Source organism: Antrostomus carolinensis, unplaced genomic scaffold (assembly GCF_000700745.2).
Source record: "Antrostomus carolinensis isolate BGI_N321 unplaced genomic scaffold, ASM70074v2 scaffold36038, whole genome shotgun sequence".
In the NCBI taxonomy this organism is placed as follows: Eukaryota; Metazoa; Chordata; class Aves; order Caprimulgiformes; family Caprimulgidae; genus Antrostomus; species Antrostomus carolinensis.
This window is the reverse complement of record NW_010335659.1, coordinates 22,220-35,263: the sequence shown is the minus strand read 5'-3', so window position 1 is coordinate 35,263 and position 13,044 is coordinate 22,220. Positions and strand designations below refer to the sequence as shown.

Below are 13,044 nucleotides of genomic sequence, written 5' to 3'. Positions count from 1 at the left end.
GGTCCTCCCTGCCAACCCCCTCTGCTGTTAGCATTAGCCCCGGGCCCCCGGCCAGCGGGAGCCATCGGGGAGGTGGCAGGATGGCTGGAAGAAGACGTGGCTGGTGTGGTATGGGGACAGCACTGAGCTGGGGACATGCCAGCACTGCTCTCGGCAGATTGCCAGTGTGCTGGCCACAGTGCTGCTACAGGGAAGGCAGGTATGGTGTGTACCAGTCCCAGCCCCAGCAGCTCCAGTACCTCCAGGAGGCCAGTGAGAGGAGGAACCCCCAGGAACAAAGCACACGGTAAATACTTGGCCTGCCCGGATGGTATTTACTGTTTGGCTGGAGCTTCTTTTATGTAAATCAACAAAACAAAGTGCAGAGGCACCCAACATAAACCCGATGTTGCCATCCAGTAATTTACAGCCCCCGGCACTGCTCTGAATTTTCTGGAGCCCCTGTCCCCTCCCTGACTGAGGCGGTAAATCAGGGGACGCCTGCGTGCCACACGACGAGCCTCCTGCAAGCGCTCCGAGCGCATCGCACACGCTGACGTACAGGGCTCGTCATCTGCAGGGCTCTACAAACCCCAGAGGCCTGCTGCTTATAAAGGTTTCCATTCCAGAAGGCTTTATCAAGCCAAGCCCCAGGCAGCAGGATGGAGGTCTCCCCGCCGCCGTGCCCCGCTCCTGCCCGCCAGCTCTCACCTATGACTGTGAGGGTCCCCGTGACCTCTGCGGACCCGAAGGTGTTGGTCACCTCGCAGATGTAGGTCCCGCTGTCCTCCACGCGCAGGTCGCTGATGGTCAGGCCCGTGATGCGCTTGGTCCAGCGGCTGTCGGCGGGGAGCGGGCGCCCGTCCTTGATCCACCGGATGGCGGGGTTGGTGTTGCCCGAGGCGATGCAGGGCAGCTCCAGCGGCCGGCCCGCCTTCACCTCCCTGGACTGGAAGCTGTCTAGCATGGTGGGGATGGACTCTGCCGGGTCTGGGATGGAAGAAGAAACAGGCTCACCCGGAGAAGAGAAGAAGGTGAGGCTTCTCACTGTGGGGACACCGGGAGAGCCAGTGGCATGGTGACACCAGTAGCACCGTGGCCTCTCAGCATCAGCCGGGAGAGAGCGGCTCTCCGCTCTCCCTGTCCCTGTGAGCCAGCAGCTCGGCTGGGCAGGAGCGCAGGACACCAGCCACCTCCTCCACCGCAGCCAGGACAGTGGGAGGGAAAACACATCTCAGGAGCTGATGGGACGAATAAACTCAGCACCGGAGGAATTACTCAAGGTGACACCTAATTGGTGCAAAATACACAAATTCTGTGGCACATTTCAAAATTTACAAGCAAAAGGGCCCATCAGGCAGCTGGGAAAGGAGAAAATTAATCACCAAGTCTCAGGCGTGAAATTAAATTCCAGGGGAAAGAAACCTCTTTCATTATTCCCAAGCAGAAGTAAACTGCTGTGACGTGTAAATAATGACAGTGACCAGGAGGGGACTGGGCCAGATCGAACGCACGTGGAGAGGGGATGATACACCCGGCAGCTGCCTGTGATCCTTGGGGAATGTGGATCTGGATCACTGAATCATTGAATGTTGTGAGTTGGACCCACCAGGATGCTGGAGTCCAACTCCTGTCCCTGCACAGGACAAGCCCAACATTCACACCATGTCCCTGAGGGCCTTGGCCAAATGCTGCTGGAATCTTGTCAGGCTTGGTGCCATGAGCACCTCCCTGGGGAGCCTGTTCCAGTGCTCCACCACCCTCTGCCTCAAGAACCTTTTCCTCATGGTCAACCTCCCCCCCCCTTGCCACATCTTCCTGCCATTTCCTCTGCTCTTGGCATTCATTGGTGGCCAGAGAGAAGAGATCAGTGCCTGCCCCTCCTCTTCCCCTTGGGAGGAAGTTCTAGACCATGATGAGATCTCCTCTCAGTCTCCTCTTCTCCAGGCTGAACAAACCAAGTGACCTCAGCGTCTCCTCATACCCTTCCCCTCTAAACTCTTCCCCAATTTTGTGACCAGGACCCTCTGGCCTCAAGAAGCTGTGGCAAGGTGAGATGAACCCCAGCCCAGCCATCCTGGACCCTTTCCCCACCTCTGTGGGGTTAATTGGAGGAGCTGGCGCGGGAGCCACAGCCCGCACACCCCAGGATGGGAGAAGCATATGGCAGAGAGCGGCGGTGGGAGCGGTGCTGCGGCTGCGAGTCGGGTGAACTCCCTCCCGAGCGGAGTCATTTGGGCAGCGAGCGGAGCCAGGAGCACCCCGAGGCACCCGGCACTACGGACTGCAGTGCCTGCGCCGCAGTATCGCTTGCACGTTGGTCACATCGCGTCAGGCTGCTCACATCGCGGGCTGTCACATCGCATCGCGTCGCACCCCATCGCCTCTCGCTCGGGGTGCTGCGCGGCACTGCTGCTTGCCGCGGCCAACACCGGGGGGTCTGCGTGTTTGGGGGCACACGAGAGGCAGCACAAACCCCCTGTGTGGCCCTGATGGGACATCCCAACCCTGCACCGGGATGTCCCGCGTGCAGGCAGGGCTGGCATGCTCATGGGCACAGGAGCTGTGCCGGGGCTCCCCGTTGCCGGTGTTGTGTGCTCACCTGAGACCGAGAGCCGGGCTCCGTTGCTCTGCCGCGTCTCCCCGCTGTACTTGTGCTTGGTGATACACCTGTAGGTGGACAAGGCATCTTCCTTCTGCACGTCCGATATGTACAAACCTCCGTAAGAAGTAATAAAAAACCTATTTTCTGGAGACACAAAGGGAGGAGAAGGGTGAGCGAGCCAGCCCTGACCCAGCACAGCATCTCCCGGGCTCTCAGCACCGGGATCAGGCAGAGCCACTGGACTCAGGGCATGGACCAGAGCTGTGGGCAGGAGCCCAGCAGGGAAAGCGGGTCCTTCCTCCTGAGGGTGAGGAGGGTGTGTGGCACGATGCTCCATCACACCATCACCATGTGCTGCATAGCAACGCGGCAATTAAAAGTGAATCCGTCCCGCTGAGTTAATAATTAGCTCAACTTAGAAGCGTGTGAAAACAAATAAGGGCTGGAGCTGCTATTTGAGTGCTGGGGGGATGGCAGGAGGGCAGGCAGGGCAGCACAGCCCCCTCCAGCCCCCAGGTTTTGGAGCCTGGCACATACTAGTGCACATGAGAAAGAAGTCTTTGACTTGCTTTTAAAGCCAGCATAACTCCTATAATTCATCAGGAATATTAAGAGTAATTAATATTAATAAAAAGACCTGTGCCACGGCACGATTTGGTGGCTGCAAGTGGAGGCACTGGAGAGAAGATCCCCTGCCCACCTGGAAAACCTTCACCCTGCCCACAGCCAGTGCTGGCAGCCAGAGGAGCCTTCAGCCCCAGTTTCCACAGGGCCTTTGGGGTTTATTCCAGCACCAGCCGCCACCGAGGCTCAGCTGGGACAGGGTGGTCCATCTGCTCAGCTGCACCGTGCTGCCAGCCAAACCACCCCCTGCCAAACACAGCGACTGCAGAGAAGCAGAAGGACATCAGGAGAGCTGAATGTTCCGAGCTGAAACCTTTAAACTGGTCTGTAAAGCAGCAACGGCTGCAAATGACAAAATACTTGTTAAACCAGGACCCAGGAGCTGAGGAGAATCAACTGTTTGTTCTTCTTTTGGAAGCACCTGGATATTCTCAATGTAGGTGGAGGAAAGCGCTGCAGTTGAAGCCATAAGAGCAGGAGAAACATGGCTGGAATTTGGGAACTAAAGGCACAAGGTCCCAGAGCAGCCTGGCTCCCCGCTCCCGGGCAAAGCCTCTCCCTGCAAGCATCAGAGGGGAGAGGCTGGCAGAGGACAGAGCTCTTCACCCAGGGAACCGGAGCACATCCGTGGCACGAGCCAAGGCGATGGCAGCCCCGAACTCTGCTGGCACTACCCTCTTCCAGCTGCAGCTTCGCTACATGTGCCTGTTGGACTCTTAATTCCTTGAGATGAGAGCACCAGGGACTCTAAACAGCAAAGAAATAGCAACCTTAATGAAATGCAAACCTGGCAGCAGCTAACAGGAGGCAGATGCGACCGCGGGGCTGGCAGCCCTGTGCAGAGTCTCTCTGCAAGCAGCGGCAGAAGGAGTCGGAGCCCCACGGAGCGCCATGGGCATGGGGGTGGCTGTCCCCATGCTGCCCTTGTCCCCCAGCCTGTGGGAGCTCCCCAGCTCTCACAGCCCCCGCACTGCAGATCAAGCCTCCAACACGGGGCTCCATCCAGAGCATCAGCCACAGAGACAGGGACGGGCAGAAAATCTGCAGGTTTTAGTAGCCACTTGTCTACCGTGCAGCAGCAGGAGGCGTCTGCCCCCTTGGAACCACGGCTTTTAGGATGCTGCTACATTAAATGTAAGGTCTGTGCAACTGACAGTGCAGTTTCCATTCTTGTTTGGGTTTTTTTTTCCAGAAAGGGGCAAATAACTCCACTGAGGAGCATTACAGTGGTTCAAGGAAGAGATGCAGGGCAATAACTGATGTAAACAGCTCCGACAGAGACCTCACCAATGTGACTTATTGCTGAGTTTGCTCGTGAGATTAACGTTGAAGGTCGCCGAGTAAAATCAGATCTTTCTGCCTGCCAGGAGATGGAAAAGCTTTCCGAGAAGCGGAGGATTAAGTACATCTGTGGTCAGACCGGAGTGATGTGCCTCTAATAACTCTTCCAGCTAGACCTGAGCCACTGCCTTTGGAAACGCCTCGGCAAAGCCCCCCGCGCTGCTCGCCCACCCCTGGAAGAGAGCAGCAGGGTAGCCAAGAGCCCCATCAGCTTGCCCCTCGCCCAGGGAAAAGCAGGAGGGTGAGAGGGGGGCTCTCCTGCACAGCAACCACCAGGAGGATCTCTCCACTGCGTATTCACACACACGTATTCGCTGCCACAGAGATCTACTCCTGCATCCAGCTGCCTGCGGTGCCCACGAAACTCCAGCATCCGTCCCAAGGGCCTTCCAATTTCCAGAGAAAAATTACAGTCAATATAGGTTACCAGCTTACTGCTCTGCCCGGTATAGATTTATAAAAACAATGGGGTCAGGGCTTCAGGAGGGAGCGCGTTTTATAGTTCGCAAGACTAATGAGATAACTTTCCCTTGGTACTCCGGGGCCAATATTTCCTTACGCAGTCTATTTTAACTGCTGGAGAATCAATAGGTGCCAGCCTTTATGAATTAGCCATACTTGGAGCGTATGCATCCCAAGGCATCTCGGACAAATCCAATAACTGTTTGGTGCTATTTCTGGCCACGTTTAAAGTGACAAACGCCTCCCCGGGGGAAGGCACGGAGGGGGAAGCCCCAAAGAACAAAGCCTGGGATTTTCTGCTGTCACGGCACTTGCCTGCTGCGGCTGCTGTTGCAGGATGCCATTTGCCTGGGATGGGGCTCGCCTGGGGACCAGCAAACCCAGTCAGCAGGGAAACTCCTGCCCACACTGCAGCACGGCAAGGCACGGTTTGCCCCCTTTCCCTGCCAGCTGCCAGATGGATTGCAGGCACCTCCCTCCCCAAGACGGCACGAGCGGTGGGATGCGGGGGCTGGAAAGCGGTGGGCACACACCAGAGCTGCCTTTCATCTCAGCAGGCTGAGCCCAGCTTGGTGCCACAGCCAACGCTGCAAGCAGAGGGGACCTGGATTGGGCGCCGAGATTAAAGATCCATCCATCCATCCCCGAGATGTTAAAGAGGAACCGCGACTCCAGCCCAATGCAAATTTAATAAGAGCGCGTGATATCTGACAGATTTATTTCCATGTTTGCCTGCAGTGGGGTCCCAGGGGAGGTGCCAGGCCCCACTCCCCAGCCCTTTCCAAGGCAGCACGTCCTCCCGCGGAGCCCATCAGCCCAGAGCTCCCACCTTGGAGGTTGGTGGGCATCTGTAACACAACTGATGCCAGCTGAGCGAGAGGGTCAGGCTCTGCACCGAGGGCTCCCTCTCTTCCTCCTCACTCTAGGAAGAGCAGCCCTTGGCTTGGAGAGAGCTCTGCACCTCAGAAACCTCCATCCCGAAATTAATGCTGCCCTGATGCAAGCCCCTTCCTGGCTGTGGGCAGGGATGCGGGCAGGGACGCGGGCAGGGATGCCAGGGATGCAGGCAGGGACGTGCCTGCTGCTGCTGGAAGCTGTGGAGCCAGAGAGGGGGAAACAGCAGAGGAGGGGTGGAAGTCGGGGAGTCGTGACGGGCTTTCCGCCTCCCCTCCTTAATCTCCTTTATAAGCACGGCTTCATCTCTTCCTGTTACAGGATTAACACCCATCTCTCATTCTCCTCTTGCAACAAGATTTTATTTCTAATTACGCTGTAATAAAACCGGGCGCGCTCCCAGGGCTTCTTCCAAATGACTTGTCGACACTCGGTGAGATTGGATCCCGCTCGGGCCCCTTGCCGGCGCCTCTGCCTGACGTTCATTAGGCATGCATGAGGGAGAGGTTTTAAGAATGGAATTGCATTTAAATGGCTTTTCTGAGAGGCAGAGATGAAACAAAAAAGAGGGAGAGAAGCAAAAAGCAGGCAAGGTTTAAAAGGAGGATGTCATTGTCACCTCCCTGTCACGCTGCTGCCTGGCAGCTGCGGTGCCGGGTCCCTGCTCCCGGGCACTCCAGGGACCTGGTTGAGGTTGGGCATGGGGCAGGGACACGGGTTTTCCTGGCAGATCTTAGGAAAACATGTACCAAACCAAACAGGGGATGGGTAGAATCAGATATTCGCATCAGCGATCCCACTCCCGCAGTCGGGAGCGAGCAGCCAGCACGCGCCGAGCGCAGCACCAGGAGCACCACGGCCGGATCCGCCCAGTCCAGACCTCGTGTCTCTCACCAGCTGCTCAGGTACAATCCCCACTCCAAAAATTAATCCCCAGCAGCACGGCAAATAGTTTCCAAAGGAAGCAGAGGAAGTTAATCTGTTCACAGACACTCACCTCGCAGGGAGAATAAGTCGGTGAATAAATTTCTGCCTTCGGGAGGGATCTGCCAGGCGGGAATCACCGTGTCGAAGCTCCCTCCTGCTCTCCCAGTCCTAGAGGACGCATTGCCTCCCGAAATCTTACAGTCCATGTAACAATTAGCATCCCTGTCACTCTACTCTGGGTGCAACAGCTTTGCCATCTGCAACTCTGGGCAGCGGAGGTGTAAGAGAAGTTCTGATTTTGTGCACGGGAAGGTTTTTGGGAGGGAAAGCAAAAGGCTGAAAACACAACCCAGGTAAGGACACCACAGACCTGGGTTTCATGTCACCTGAGCAAACCAACAGCACTGCTATTCCCGTCCTATGTCGTGCAGGGGGAGTTTCCACCGCGCTCGGAGCAGAGACTCCAGATGTTTCCCTTCCCCACTTCCCTCCCCGCGCGCCGCTTCCCGGACACGGGCTGGCAAGGCGGCAAACTTGGGAAAACAGATGTTAGGAAAGATCTCTTTCTATTAACTCCCTCGGAAGCGAGGTCTCCTGCAGGGCTGGTGGGAGTTATTAAATCAAGAGTCATTATTTACCAAAGGGCCAGTACTACAAGTCATTTTCCTAGAAGTAAATCTGGAATTACGCCGCCCCCAGACTGGGATTCACACGGGCAAGAACCGAGAGTGGAGTTTGCCTCTCCGGGTTGTAATCCACCTCTGAGTCAGCCGAGCTGTTCTGTTCGCAGTGAAAGGAGGAGTGTTTGGGGACGACTGCATTTGTTTGCATACGTTACTTTGAAAATGACACACTTTCACCAAAACAAACCCGAGGAGGAGGAGGAATTCCCCTGGGGCGGGGGCACAGCTCTGCAGAGAGGACCCTGGCACTAGAGAAGAAGGAGCAGGAATTAATCTCCCGAGGTGGTCCAGAGCCCTCTAATACCAGCAGAAAATTACAGAACAGGCTGAAGAGCATTACAAAATGAATAGGAGGGGACTAGAGATTTCCATGGCTAATCCTGTTAACGAGACAATTTCTTATCAAACTCATTATGTGCCTGAAAGCGGGAGGGAAGGGAGGCTGGGGAAGGGGGGGAGGAACAGCGACGCCAGGCAAAAGGCATCCCGGGGCTGGCAGGAGAGCACCGCAGCTCCCAGCCCAGCCCACGCCGCCGTACCGCACGCGTCGCTTTAGCCAGGATTGTATTTCTATTTCTGAGGAGAGCTAAATATTACTAGAGTGACATTTACCACTAAATAGTGCCGTCTGCTTCAGATGTATTACCAGTCCTCTCCCAGCGCCGAGCTGCAGCGGGTAGAGATTACAGCAGGCATAAAAAAAAAAAACATAAAACCCATCGAGATAACACCCATTTCAAAAAATTATTTTTCTAGTGTAATTTTTTTTTTTAACCTCCTATTACAACGAGCCTCATTTTGCAGAAGGGAGCAGAATGAAAGGCTTCAATCTGTAGGCTGAATACGCGTTTGCTCCGGCGGCAGCGGCTCCGCGCATCTCCCATCAGCCCTGCCCGAGCCAAACGGATCAGCCTGGCACGGCAAATCACCACCGAGGCTTCGCCATTCCTGGGTAACCACAGCACGTTCCCCACCAGCCCCTCCACCTCCTGCCCCCCAGAGCTTCGCTGCTACTTTGTGCATAGTGGGTAATTTATTTATTTTTTTTATTTTTTTTTTTATTTTTTTCAATTTGCTATTTAAAAAACCGCGGAACTAGTCAGATTTCATGCTAATGAGAAGAGAATCTGGATCGAGGACTGTGCAAAAATTTGCATCTCAAAGAGGAAAACAGGAAGTCGCTAAGAAAGGAAAATTCACCAGCGAGGTAGCGCGTATGGCCATAATTAGGCTAATGCTGCCTCTCTTCTGTCAGCTCATTTCCATCAGCCCCAGGGTAGGAGGGGAGGACAAGGTCCTTCCCCACCCTCCCCGCAGCACCCAGAGACCGTTTCCTGCCACGGCACCCAGCTGGCACGAGGGATGCCGAGAGCCAGGCTGGCGGCACGGGTTGAATGGGGCAGGAGGGCGTGCGAGCGAGGACACGCACCCAAGGGACTTCTCCAACGGTCCCACCAACACCATGGGAGCCAAAGGGAGGAAATATTGCAGCACCCTCATTATCTCAGCCATCACCTCATCAGATCTACACTCTCCCCCAGAAGGGCCCTACGAGGTGCCCAGCCCAAGGTCGTGGTGACCACACGGCTCTGCCCAGCCACAAACATGGCACCGGCTCCCACCACCCGCCCTGGCACTGGCCGCTGAGCAGGAACTGGTGGCACAGAACAAGCCATCGTTGTCCCCCACTCCGAGAAGGGCTGATTTGCAGCGTTTCATCAAATTTCCCCAGATTTCCTAATTGGGTTTTGTTGCCGCTGTAGATGTTGCTGTACAAACAACTCCGAACGGTTCTAACCAAGATATTTGCTCATAAAAATCCATCAGGAACGCTGAGAATGACAGAAATGGAAAATGCCTAATGAAAACAAAGGGGAAAACAACAGGTACTTCAGTCCTTTGCCATCCATCAACAACCTCAGGTTATTAAAAATACGGGAGGGAAAAAAAATCCTCACATCTGCAATCAACTCTTGAGAAATCTTCAAAAGACAAATACCCACATAGGAGGAAATTCTTTGCCCCCACTTCAGTCTGCAGGAGTTTCGCCATAATTATAATAAGAGTAAAGGCTGCTGGATAACACGAGAATTATTTTCCCCACTTACATTGTCAAATGATCATTTTGCCCTGCAGTGAAATCTCAATAATTATAATGCCAAAGCCCTGGAAGAACAAAGAAATCAAAAAAAGCTGTGTTTTCTTCCATGGAGCAGGGGGGGAAGGGGGGAGAACCGCGTCCTTTCTCTAATTATCTTTTCCGGGGCCGTGCATCTCTCATCCGAGCAGCCAGAAACCCTCGGCTGCACGAGCATCACCGCCAGCCCCCCGAGCCCCCCAGCTCTGCGGGGACCCTGGCCACGGGACGGAGGGAGCGGTGGCTGCAGAGTCGGTCATCGGATGCCTTCGCACCCTGTCCGACACCATCGGCAGGGGAAAGCAAGGGAAAAGCAGAGAGAAAGGGGATGGGAAAGGGGAGGAGGGGATAAAGGAGGCGAACAAGAAAAACAAGACGACAGAACGCTTGCTCCACAGCCCTCGGCTAAATTACAAACCAGTTTACTGAGGTGGAAAGCTGCAGTGAGCTGAGGAGGAATATTGTGGAAACCATCTGCAGATTTAAAAATAATCTATTTTACGATCGCCCTCGAACATATTCTTTTGCAGAAACCAAATAGGATTTGTTGTTGTTGTTTTGTGCAAACTGTTAGGGAAAAATTACTAGAAACATGCAGGGGGTTTTGCCTTCTCGAGTACTGAGAGGCTAAATATGCCCTTCCTTATGTTGAGAATAGTAACAGTCATCTTCAAATTAACTCGGGCTGCATCAGAGCTTACAAACAGTTGCAATTCAGAGCCTGCAGAAAGCAGGACAAACCTGCGCTGGGATAGCTGGCGCTTCTAGCTGACAGATGTCTTCCTACATACAGTAAATATAGGTCGTCTTTTCCTACCCAGAGAACCGTAGATCTTAATTAACCAGGCCACTAGCAGCATATGTAATGATTTTTTTGCAGCTTGCTAAGTAAACCTTCCCTTGATTAGGCGGGGGGGGGGGGAAATCAGACGCATGTGTAAAGGAACCATCTCCTCCTGACCCGGCTTCCTCGCTCCAGCCGCTGCAAACCTCGCGCTGCGGCTCCAGTCGTTATTTCACGCTACAAAATCTGCCTAACGAGACGGGAAGGGTGCGGAGTCACGCGTCGTCCTCGCTGCTGAGCGCGGCCAACAGCCTCACCCCAGCCTAGCCCAAAGCTCGGCTTTGCCAACCGCAGCCAGAGGGGGTTATTAAGCTTTGCAGACTAAACCTCGCTCCTCCTTGTCAACCACCTCTGGATTAAATTATCCCCAGGCTCCGAGAGCCAGAGACAAATGAGCTAATGAAATTCATGCTGCATTACGATAAAGTCACGGCGAGCCCTCGGCGGAGGGGCGGCTGGCGCTGGGGTGGACGAGGGCAAGGCGGGAGCACCCAGCGCTCTCATGTGCCGGGTCCCTACGAGAAGGTGGTGGTAAAGGAAGGGAGGGGAAGAGGTGGGTGAAGTTTTATAAGACATCAGCCGTGCACCTCTGGAACGAGGGTGAGCAGCCAGCCCTCGCGCCGGTGTTCTGGTACAGGATGCCCTGACAGCCAGTCTTTAAAAGCCGCGTGAATTAGCGAGAAGGGAGAGCACAGCCCGAGCCCACAGCCTGGGTCTGCTCATAGGCTGCGCTTCCACAGCCAGAAACACACTTGCAGTAGAAACAGACCTATATGCAACGGCCAGATTATTGATGCTGAGGATGCTCTGGCTCTCCAGAAAACAGAGCGAGGAGGTTCCTAGAGCCTGCGAGGGGAAGTCTCGAGGCCAAGCAGCTGCCTCTGCAACACAGAAAACTGCAAGAGCTGCACATTGCTGCCCTGCACCAGGTTTAAATGAATCCTGCTAAAGCCAAACCCGATGAGAAAAACCAAATGCCTCGCAAAAGGAGCTCCTGTTGCCGAAAACACAGGAGTAAAGTGGGATGATCCCACGCTGCCATGGTCCCACGTGGCTGTGCAGACACGCGCAGTGCATCCCCTCCTCCCCTCCCCACTGCTCACTGGGGAAAAAAATCAGTGAATGCGACTCGAACAAAGAGCAGAACTTCCTCCCCGCTCATTAGTGCTGGAAAAGCAGCAGAAAAAAAAATCCTCAGGATATAACCTCCTCTCGAGCTCTGAAGTCTGAGCGGCTTGGAGAGGGCGGTTGGCTTCATTCTTTGCCATTCACCTTGCTCGGAGAGTTGTTCCATGTGTTTTTATTAAGAAGGGGAAGAGAAAGGAGCAATGTCTCCGCAGGCACACGAGCCACCGGTGGGTTCCCACGAGCCCTTCTCCATCCACCCACCGTTCCGTGCTGAGAAGGTTCAGAGAGCGACGGGGAAGTGCCAGCTCTGAGCGGGGGAAACAACCCTCGTGTGGCATTAGCGTCGCTCCCCCGACGGGTACGGCACAAACTCGCTGAAGAGCGGCTTTGCCACACGCGGGGCTGTGGTGACAGCAGCGCAGCAGGGAGGAGGAGGAGGAGCCACCCCCTTCCTGCACGGTACACCACCCGCCGCATCCTATCAATAATTATGAAGACAAGGCAAACATCTGTTGACCGAGGTAGAGGTCCAAGAACAAAACCAGGAGCAGCGGTTTGGTTTAACATCCCGGCAGTTCTAACAGAGACAGGCCTGTCTGGTGGCTGCCCGAGCCTCAACGCTAACACCTGCACCCTGCAAGGACCAGCAACACCCAAAGCACCGCGGGTCAGAGGAGACAGCAGCGGACAAAGCCTGTGGTGGTCCTCACAGCACCGGCACCCAGCCCTGGTCCTGGCACAGACCCCAGGAGAGGAGTCTGCATGTCAGCGGATGACCACATTGCCAGGAAGAATTGTGGTACCTGCTCACCTGGCAGAATTTACATAGGGATTTGGCATCTGGACCATAAATCCCTGCTACACCGAGCAGAGCGGGCTGGCTCAGAGAGCTCGCTCCACAGCAGGAGCAGAGGTGCCAGCTCCACAAACCAGGACGGCACGAGCGAGCTGCATCCGAGCTGTAACCCCCCTGAAGAGTTCCCCTCCACCACGAATGAGGATGAGAGCGTGCTGCTCCCAGGGCCACCTCATCATTGCTATTGTCAGCACACTAAGCTGTTCTCACAAGGCAGCAGCTTTCATGGAGAAGAACACTTGAGTGCTGCCCTGTCTCCTTCAGCCGGGCTACGAGCACTGCGGTGCTGGAGACAGCATGCTCCCTCCCCCTGAGAGGGGATACCCTCTTCTCCCAGAAGAAAGGCAGGTCACCAGTGTTCTGCCACAACGTCAAGTGGGGCTGATGACTGGGATGTGAAGAGGGAGCCCAGGAGCCGAGCGTGCGCCAGGACTGTGCTGCCCTTTGGCAGAGCAGGACAGAAGGGAACCGCCAGCCAGGCAAGGAGGAGGGAAGTGTCCCCACAGCCCCGATGCCACCGCTGTACCAAGCCATCCGAGAGGAGAAGAAATGCCACAGCAGGTC

The 13,044-nt window shown here is 55.2% G+C and overlaps 1 protein-coding gene across 1 annotated transcript in view; it reads right to left on the bottom strand.

Annotated features, from left to right (window-relative positions):
* Positions 1-2,728, bottom strand: part of LOC114818872 (Down syndrome cell adhesion molecule-like protein 1 homolog) — a gene marked incomplete at both ends in the record, with an annotated part of 3,062 nt that extends 334 nt beyond the window's left edge. Inside the window, 2 exons of the mRNA XM_029086652.1 lie at positions 691-969; positions 2,582-2,728. Coding sequence (XP_028942485.1) covers positions 691-969; positions 2,582-2,728 — 426 coding nt within the window. The remainder of the gene's footprint in view (positions 1-690; positions 970-2,581) is intronic.
* Between the last annotated feature and the right edge of the window lie 10,316 nt (positions 2,729-13,044).